Source organism: Nicotiana attenuata, unplaced genomic scaffold (assembly GCF_001879085.1).
Source record: "Nicotiana attenuata strain UT unplaced genomic scaffold, NIATTr2, whole genome shotgun sequence".
Taxonomy (NCBI): domain Eukaryota; kingdom Viridiplantae; phylum Streptophyta; class Magnoliopsida; order Solanales; family Solanaceae; genus Nicotiana; species Nicotiana attenuata.
The window spans coordinates 353,630-363,949 of record NW_017670737.1 but is presented as its reverse complement, the minus strand read 5'-3'; the positions used below and the strand labels follow the sequence as shown (position 1 = coordinate 363,949).

The 10,320-nt window shown below is 38.1% G+C and overlaps 1 protein-coding gene across 1 annotated transcript; it reads left to right on the top strand.

Moving 5' to 3' along the window:
* The first annotated feature begins 3,074 nt into the window (after positions 1-3,074).
* On the top strand, positions 3,075-4,406 carry LOC109242810. Its single transcript, XM_019409673.1, has 3 exons — positions 3,075-3,197; positions 3,517-3,807; positions 3,900-4,406. Exons 1-3 carry the CDS (start codon positions 3,075-3,077, stop codon positions 4,404-4,406), a joined length of 921 nt encoding a protein of 306 aa, XP_019265218.1.
* The last annotated feature ends 5,914 nt before the right edge of the window (positions 4,407-10,320 follow it).

Sequence of the window (10,320 nt, the reverse complement as noted above, 5' to 3'; positions counted from 1 at the left end):
CCATTCTAGCATGGAACTCTTTCGCGTTCTGATCCATCCGCTAGTTCATCACTCTCATGAATCTCATGGGATTGGTTTTGAAGGGATCATTACCGATGTCATTCCCGGATCCGCTACTGGTCCCCTCGGTTCCGTCGAAGCCGACCTTACCCCTCGGGGTGTTATTATCAACTCTTTGAGTTTCTTGATTTACAAGAATGTCGGGAGGAGCTGGACCTCTTCCATTTGCGTTGTTGGAAGCGCCTGACAACGCCTGCTTTAATTCCTTCAAGACCTGGTCCTGCCTTGAGAGATGGCCATGATGGCCTTTTGCTCTTCTCTCAAGATCCTCACCGTTTCCACAACACGCTCGTCCTCAGCATCACCGGGAGTCATTTCCCTCACATGTCCAGGATATTGTCCACCATCGACCGGAGTTGCTACGTCCCCCTAATGGTAAGATAGAAACCCGTGTTTTGGCCTTAGTTTCCACTCTAATTACTATATTTTATGTGTGTTCGAGCTTAAATAATGGTGATATGCACTTATTACATGTTTTATGCCTTGCAGGAAATGATTCCAAGTTAAAAAGATAAATTGAAGCTAAATAGAACAATTTGGAGCTTTAAAGTCTGAACAAAAGCTAAAGAATTAAACGGGATAGCATCCGGGGCTCGTGGACCGGCGTTGCATAGGAAAGTTAGAAAAAAGCACATGGGCTAGAGAAAAATGTACTTGTGCGTCGCATAAGGTGTGGCATTAAGCGTCGCATTAGTACAAAATTTCGTTTGAATTTTGAGAAGTTCAGAGACTTGGAGTTTTTGGGTCTGATAGAAAAATACACTAATGCGAAGCATGGCGCGTGGCTTAGTGCGACACATTAGTACAAAGGTCTGTCAGACAAGCGGAGTTCAGAAAGTTTGAAACTGAGTAAATTACACTAATGTGACGCATAATGCGACGCATGGTGCGATGCATGAAGTGTAAAAAGCTTGCAGGTTTTCCCACTTCGGCTCAAAGAGGGTAGTTTCATCCGGGTTTGTTCCTACTTGGTATAAATACACTTGAAACATGTTTTTTGAAGGGAATTTTAACCTACCGAATATTGGAAGAGCATTGGACACTCAAAGCACAAGAATTCATCTTTCTTTCCTCAACTAAACACCTGGCTTGGATTGAATTCATGTTTTATTATTATTCAACTTTATTTATGATGAATTTCCCCATGAATATGGAGTAGTTTACCTTAGGGATTGATGGATATAGTGTTTTGAATATATTTGTGAATTTTAACTCTACTTCTTTGCTTGAATTCGTTTATGGAGCTTTAAATTTATTGCAACTTTATTCACCAGTTTATTTTAATCGAAAGAGGAATATTTTGGTGATTATCTTTGCATTATTTTGTTTGTTTAATTCAGCGATTGTTTTAAGTAATCGAAAGATCTTGTTGAATTGTTGATTAAATCAAATTAGGAGAATATTCGAGAAACGTTTTTCAGAAGACTAATACATTAATGCGCGCTTGCATATGTTCACAATGCTTATATTAGTTAACCTCGTAGAATTAAGATTCAATCGAGAGATGAGTCTTGACTACACGTTTGAGCTAATCATCGAGTGAATTCGTGAGAATCATTAGAACTTTAGAGTGAATTGAACTAGAGTTAGATCCCAAATAGCCATCTTGCACCTATCCTGTCATGACCCTTATTTCTCCCATTGATATTCTGTGTTGCTCAACTTTTTTCTTTCCTTGATCAACTGTTAATTGTTTTAGTTTCAAAGTTAATTTTAGTATTAATAATCCCAACCATAGTGTTAATCATCCTGAATAGTGTTAAGCTAGAAATTACTTGAGCATTGTTTAAATCCGATCCCTGTGGAGACGATAATTAAACTATACTATCATTTCCAAGCGAGCATCAATTTTGTATTGTATTTTGCGCTGGTCAAATTTTGGCACCGTTGCCGGGGATTGGCAATCAATAGTGTTCAAAATAGTTTTTGGTGCTAATTCATGAACCTATTTTTTTTTTACTCTTCATGGGTTTTCTCTTCCGTGTGCAAGCAACAAGTTGACTTCTCTGGTGTATTACTCGATCATCATTGATTCCATACAATCCAGAGGTGGAAAAGAGTCAGTGACAATTGAGGAAAGAGAAAGAACTCACCGGAAAGTTCTTGCAGCAACCTTCAACCCAAGGACACATGGCTAATAACGGTGACGACGGGGTAGATTTAGCTGAAAAAGAGGCAGCACAACATAGAGAAGAAGTTGCACAAATAGCAACTAAGGAAGCCCATAGAGTTGCTTGTGAGACTATCAATCTAAATCGACCTTGGCTGAAGACCAGTTCAAAAATATGGGACCTAAGCCTGGTAGAACATTCGGTGATTATGCCAGACCAGTCTACTATCAGGGATTGTTCAATGTCAAACCTCCATCCGTAGCAGCAAATGATTTTGAGTTGAAGCAAGGTTTGCTTCAAACTATCCAAAACAACTGTGTTTTTAGAGGGAAGGTGAATCAAGATCCTAACACTCACTTGATGGATTTTGAGGAAATCATAAACACCTTCCAATACAACGGAGTGTCAAAAGATGCAGTCTACATAAGGGCATTCCCCTATTCACTAAAAGATGACGTGAAGCACTATCTTCGTAGCCTACCAACTGGGTCGATCAGGACATGGGAAGATATGACTAAAAAGTTCCTTAACAAATAATTCTCAGCTGCAAAAACAGTGAAATTTAGAAGCAAAATTCACAACTTCTGCCAGAAGGACACTGAAACAGTTTACGAGGCTTGGGAAAGATTCAAGGAGATATTTAGAAAGTATCAGCATAATGGGATTGAATTTTAGATGCAACTCCAGGACTTTTTGGATGGACTGACACCAGCCTCACGACGAACTCTAAGCACTGCAGTTGGAGGTCCTTTAATGAAGAAGACCCCTAAGGAGATTGTTGCAATTCTTGATGAGCTCTCTGAAGATCCTAACCAATAGCCTGCTGAGAGTAATGATAGAAGAAAATTAGCTGGGGTTCATCAAGTAGATTCTAACACATCAGTACAAGCCCAGCTCGATGCCATGGCCAAAGAGATAAGAAAGTTGTCCTTAGCCAAGGTCCAGAGCCAACCATCATCAATTTGTGACTTTTGTGGAATTGGTTATCCAACGCATGAGTGTCAGGCCTCAACTGCAGATGAAGTGGTAAATGTCGTGGGAAGTTTTAATAGAGGCAACTACTAGAGTGGCAATAATTTTATCTCTATGGGCAGAGGCACCCAGGCTTTTCTTGGAGTTAACCAAGTGGTAGTCTGAACTCATAGCAGTAGCATAATCTGAGACCCCAGAGACAAGGAGCTCTAGGATTTCAGAATAAGCAGAGGCAGCAATACTAGCCTCCATATTCTAATAAGTCTAGATTGGAAGATCTAATGAAGGCTTTTATTATTAAGACGGATGGGAGATTTGAAACTCATGGTGTAGCTATTCGAAACTTTGAAAGGCAAGTGGTGCAGATTGCTAGTCTGTTATCCGAGAGTCTCCAGGAAATCTCCCTACGGATACCAAAAGGAATCCAAAGGAAACAATAAATGCAGTCTCTTTGAGGAATAGCAAAATATTGCAAGATCTGTTGGTAGTAGAGACGAATGAGTTGATGGGAAATCAAGCTAAGAATGAAGGAGAGCAAAAAAGTGATCAACATCGTAGGAATGAAAGTGAGGCGGAGCAAGAGGATGATCTGAAGAAGACAAATTTGAAGTTCCAACAAGGAAGAGGAAAGACAAACAAAGAAGTAATGAAGAGATCGATGAGAGTAAATAAATGTCTGCTCTACCTTTTCCCCAGAAGCAAAGAAGAGAGAAGCTGGACTAATAATTTGGGCGTTTTCTAGAAGTGCTCAAGCAGGTGCATGTTAACGTACCTTTCATAGAGGTGCTTTTACAAATTCCAGCATATGCCAAGTTCTTAAAGGAGATATTGTCCAACAAGCGAAAAGTGGAGGAGACATCGGTAGTCAAGCTCACAGAACATTGTAGTGTTATTCTACAAAATAAGCTCCCTCAAAAGTGTGGAGATCCGAAGAGTTTTACTATACCTTGCTCTTTAGGAATCACTAAATTTGAAAAATCATTGTGTGATTCAGGTGCTTCCATAAACCTTATGCCTTTGTCCATTTACAAGAAATTAGAGAGAGAAATTGGAGAAATCAGATCTATACTTGTGTCCTTGCAGCTGGCGGCTCAGACCAGAATCATACCTGAAGGAATAGTGGAGGATATGCTAGTTCGGGTGGAGAAATTTGTGTTCTCTGTGGACTTTATTGTGGTGAACATGGAAGATTATAGGGAAGTCCCTCTGATTCTAGGGAGACCCTTCTTGGCTACTGGAAGAGTGATTCTGGACATTCAATAAAGGCAGCCCCTGCTCAGAGTGGGGGAAGAAAAGGTGTTCTTTAAGATGGTAGGAGCAATAGGGCTCCTAAAAGAACTAGCCGGAGAGAGTAAGCATGATAAGTGTGGGGTGCATCCAAAGAAGTCAGAAAAGAAGCTCTCAGCATGGATGTGTGCACTGGGTCGGGCGCGCAAAGGAGATCCTGGCTACTATTCAGACCTCGACTTGATGAATCGGGGGAGTTTCCTTTACCTCTTGCTTTTTATTTATGTTTCATGGGGACATGCCACAATATAAAGCGTGGGGTGGGGGATGTAAATATGTACATGTATGTTTGTTTTCTTGTGTTATATTTGAAGATAAAATAAATTTGATTTTTCCCGACGATGAATTTCCTCGACTGTCTTCTTAATGGATCAAAGTCAAAGAAAAAAAATTATTGTTTTTCCTAGGTAGTGTAACAATTTCTTCTTGGTTATCTTTGTACCGCAGTTCTTTTCCAAAGGTTTTGCTTGAACCTGGTGTAGTCAGTTTTTCTTTTATTTGGAATAATGAAGTCATGTGCTATGGCATTAAATGGAGATGACTTTTCTTAACTTTGTTATGCCTTGAGAGTATGTATAAGTGGTTGAATTTGGTTGATTTTGATGTTGCTTAACTGCTTTGACTAGAGAGTCGGGATAGATCCGGTCCTAAGTGAGTTATGTGCCAATGTGTGTGAGATTTTGTTGATATTTTATGCATGTCACTTGATGTCTAGAACTCGCCACGTGTGTTTGCAAAGCGAAATAGCAGTCTTGTTAAGTCTAGGAAGTAATATAAGCATTTCTTTGTCTAGCAAATTATAAGTTTATGACCCGCCTAATTGTTCTATATCCTAATTAGCCCAATTGAGCCTGTAATCATATTTCTTTGGCAACCACCCTACAAGCCTGATCCATTTTATTTGATTGACTATTTGTTTGAACCTTTTACCTCTCTTGAGAATTTGACATTGTTATGAGATTGTGAAAGTCTAAGTGCATGTATGGTTCGGTTTTCTAGTGGGACTAAGAAATATGGAGATAGGTGCACTATTTGAAAATTTATGAGAGTCACTTGTGAGAAATTGAAAGAATAAAAAATGAAGTTGCTTGAAAAAAAAACAGAACATAGAAAGAAAAGAAAAAGAGTTTATATATGCATTAGAAAGAAATAAAATTGATTACTTGATAGTGGTATGTTCTCATTGTGTCTGTGCTTAAAGAAATTGGGAGCTTGATGTTATTATGTGTGAAGGTCGAGGGTTTGGTTCAACACAAGTGTGGGGTTTAAATTGTTAATGCATACATATTAAAGTGCGTAGGGGGGGTGTATTCACTATATCCAAATGTATCCTACCCGTCCTGCAGCCTATATTACAACAAAATAAAGTCCTAGTTGATCTTTGACTGAATGAGCTCAATTAGTAGACTATTACACTACGGGCGAGCCTATGGTACATTTTTTGTGGCGCATGAATTTTATTTCTAAGAGTGAGTTAATTCTTTCTACCTTGAGTTCCTATTTATTTTATGAATGTTATTGTGTGTGGAACTACTCTCTATTTTTTGTTGTGAGGCACATGACTTGCGAAGGAAAGGTAATGACGTTGACCTCTTGTTAGAGTAAGTGAGCAGGTTGTGAACAATGCGTGGTGCTTTTGAGTCGAGCTTTCAGTCTAGGATATTATGATAGGGTGCTTAGTATGCTTTAAAAAAATTCTTGGCATGATGCATTAGGGAAGTTGTTTGATGAACAGGTCATCCCTGTGTGAAGTGTAGTTTGATTGCACGAGGACGAGCAATGATCTAAGTGTGGGGCCGTTGCGGGTGTCACTAATTCAGTCCTCATGTTGAGGCAGATTTTTCGTGCGCCTCAATATTGTGTGCGATGTTGACATCGTTACCTACCATTTTTTGACTTTTTGCTATGAAACAAAGAATCAAACGAGTTAGTAATAGATGCAAGGATCAACTTAATTACGCAACTGTCTAAGCCCCACGGTGGGCGCCAAACCATTTACCCATAAAACAGTACAGTTGAATTTGTTGCGTGATTTATAGACAAGCAAATTGATTTGATCTGAAATGATAAACAAATTAAATTAAGAATGATGCTTAGTGATAAATTTAAAGGAAATATCAAGCCTGGCTCAGGGAGCAATGCTTCCGGTGACAGTAGTAAGAGTAGTATCAGACAGAAAGTAAGTTGTATTAGTTAGCTTGAGAATAAAGTATATCATAAGTTTTTGCCAGAGATTTCATGTCATTTCAATGGTTGTAGGAACTACTATTTATAGCTATACCTAGGAAACAAGATACTAGGATCAATATCCTAATAAATGACAATAAAGGAGACCATTGATGAAGGTGTAATGGTAGGCCATAAATGCCAAAATTCTCTGCCAAAGGCTGCTTATTTAATATTAGGGAATATTCTTCATTAAATGTCATCTGGATACAAACATTCGTTCTGCTTCCATTGATTATACTCCTTTCGGGATCTATCCGATACCAACTGCAGATGTTGTCCTCGTTTTCGATTCTTACTTGATTCATCTTCCATCTGCCTCCGGTTCCACGTGTCACGCTATTTTTTGATCATTTAATTTAAACTAGTTTTACCCTATACATGAACCTTCGCTAAAAATTACACTTATATATAAAGTTTCTTTTTGTGTATATATATTAGGTATTGAATCTCCTTATATTCTTTGTGTGTTTACGTTTTGTAATTTTTGAATACCTTTGGTGAAAATTCTGCTTACGCCATTGTTTAAGCTTAAACAGTAAAAAAATAGTGACTAACCAAGAGGGGAATATGTGAGATGTTATCACTGGAGACAACAAAGTTGTTTTGTTTCAAGATGGATGGATAGAGGTATGGAAAAATGGTGGAGCTAGAATACAGAATATGAATATCAACGGAGTATATCTCAATAAGCTATCTATTAATAACAGATTTGAGAGCCTAACCGTGGATGATAACTCAAGTCTAGGACATAGCAGCTCTCCTTTTGAACAATTACCTAGAGAAGCAACAGGTACAATAGTTGAGATGCCACAAGAAACAAAATATGACCTAAATTACGATGATATTTCTAATGAGACTAATACCTCAGAGGAGTCTTTTGATGAGGCAGAAGATCAATTTATTCAAACCACTGATGGACCTATGATTGAGGCATATGATGTTCAGAGACATATAGAATATACATGCCAACAAGGAGGGTTATCACCAAGAAAAGCTGTAACAGATAAAAAGGAAAGGAAAACTAGAGAAGCTCCTATGACCAGAAGTCAAAAGAAACTTTCCCAAATCCTCTTAATATCACTTCAACATGATCAGTGTCCTTAATTGGAATATCCGGGGCATGATGTCCCAAACTGCAACTAAACGATTGATGTGTCTTATCAAAATGTATAAACTGTCCTTGGTAGGCCTCACGGGTTGAGTAAGAGCATTCCTTTTATAGAATGCTTAAATGATTGTGGATTATATGATGTCGGATTTGTGGGGAACACTTACACATGGTGTAATGAGAGGAAGATGGAGGACGTAATTTGAAAAAGACTAGATAGATTACATGTGAATGATGAATGGGATGTTAATTTTTCTGAATCAAAAGTAATACATCTTCCAGGATAAGTTCTGATCATTATCCTCTACTTATAACCTTTGAAAACAAAGACGAGGAGTTTATCAAATAATTTAAGTTTCTTAACTTTTGGGTGGAACAACATGATTTCATGGAGATTGTTCAGCAGGGCTGGAATATGGAAGTTAGGGGAAACATATATTAACTCCATTGATCAATACACTAGATCATAACTAATAAGGCCAAGGTAAAATTGGTGATTCAACACAAGATGGTGGATACATTTTGGAGACAGAAGGCTCATTTGAAGTGGCAATTAGAAGGTGATGAAAACACACAATATTTTCACAGTGTGGACATAGGCAGAAGGATGTTATTACACATTCATAGAATCAAAGTAGATAATACCTTGATTGAAAATGACATAGAAATTGCTAATGTTGTTTGATTTTTATCAACAACTATTCACTAGAGATAACAAATATATTGACATGAGAATCGTACAACAAATCCCTAGGATAATTATGGAAGAGGACAATAATTTTCTAATTACAGCTCCAACAAAAGAAGAAGTTAAGGAAGTTGTCTTTAGTATGGATCATAATAGTACCTCTAGACCAGATTGATTTAATGGTTTTTTCTTTCAGAGGACTTGAGATATAATCATAGATGACATAACAGACATGTTCAAAGAAGTAATCAATGGGGAGCATATGCCTAAATTCTTTACTAGTACCTGCTTAGTATTACTCCCTAAAGTTGAGACGCTTCAAACCTTTAAAGATGTCAGACCTATTAGTTTGAGTAATGTCTCACATAAGATTGTTTCAACAGTTTTAAATGCTAGACTTTCCAAGTTCATTCCAAGTTAATATCCCGTCATCAAAGTGGCTTCGTGAAAGGCAGGACTATTGGCGAGAATGTACTATTGGCCTAGGAAATCTGTAACGACCTGATCAGTCATTTTGTGTAATTCGAACTGTAACCCCCTTTAATGCTTCACACATATGTGTTTATAATTTTATGACTTGTGGGGTTGGTTAGTTTCGTTTCAGGGAGCTTTCGGGTTGATTTGGACCCTTAATTCTTGACTTAGAGGTTTAAATTAGAAAATATTGACCTAACTTAGACTTTTATGAAAAGGACCCTGGAACTATATTTTTATGGCTCTGATAGCCTCGTAGCGTCATTTTGGACTTCGACTTAAACTCGGAATAAGATTGGAAGTCCGTAGGTTGATTTTTGTTGATTTGCCGAAATTTGGCAACTTGAAGATGAAAGGTTTAACCGGGGTTGACTTTTAGCTATCGAGCCCGGAATTCGATTTTGGGACTTGGAATAGGTCCGTACGGTATTTAGAACTTGCCTGCAAAATTTGGTGTCGTTTGGAGTTGATTTGATAAGATTCGGACGCTTAGTTGTTATTTTAGAGATTCTTGAACTTTACTTTGAAATTCATGCATTTTAGTGTTTCATTCGTAGTTTTAGATGTTATTTTTGTGTTTTGATCACGCGAGCGAGTTTGTATGATATTATTAGACTTGTGTGGATGTTTGGTTTGGGGCCCAGAGGGATCGGATGAGTTTCGGACATGCTCCGGAGTGGTTTGGACTAAAAATGGAAAAATCCGGTGTCTGGTGCTCTGGTGTCGCAAATGCGAACACCAGTGTTGCATATGCGAAGGTGACAGAGGAGGGGCAGTTGTCGCAAATGCGACTCACCCTTCGCATTTGCGAAGATAGTAGGATTTTTTCTTGGTTCACAATTGCGATCATTTGTTCGCATTTGCCAAACTCCTAGCTTCGCAATTGCGAAGCTTTTTCTCGTAAATGCAAACCCTGTGTCGCAAATGTGACATCTCCAGTTGGTTAAAGGGCTGGGAGACGGAATTTTTGAACTCATTCTCTCATTTTTGAACCCTAGACTGGGTAGGAGGTGACTTGGAGAGGGGATTTTTACCTACAAACTTTGGGTAAGTGATTCTAATTGTATTCCGTCAACATATCTTAGATTTTAACATCAAAATCATGTGAATCAATGTGAAAATTTGTGAAACTTTGTTAACTTTTCGAAAATGAGAAATTTAGTTTTGAGAGCTGATTTGGACTCGGATTTTGAGACTAATCACATATATGAACTTGTGGGTTCATGTGTAGACAGAATATACCATTGGACCTGGATTTTGACCGAGCGAGCCCCATTTTGACTTTTGTTGACTCTTTAGGAAAGGTATAAAGATCTTAGCTTTATCTATTCCAATTGAATTCCTTAGCATTTTCTGATGATATTAAGTCGATTTTGGTTAGATTTCAGCCA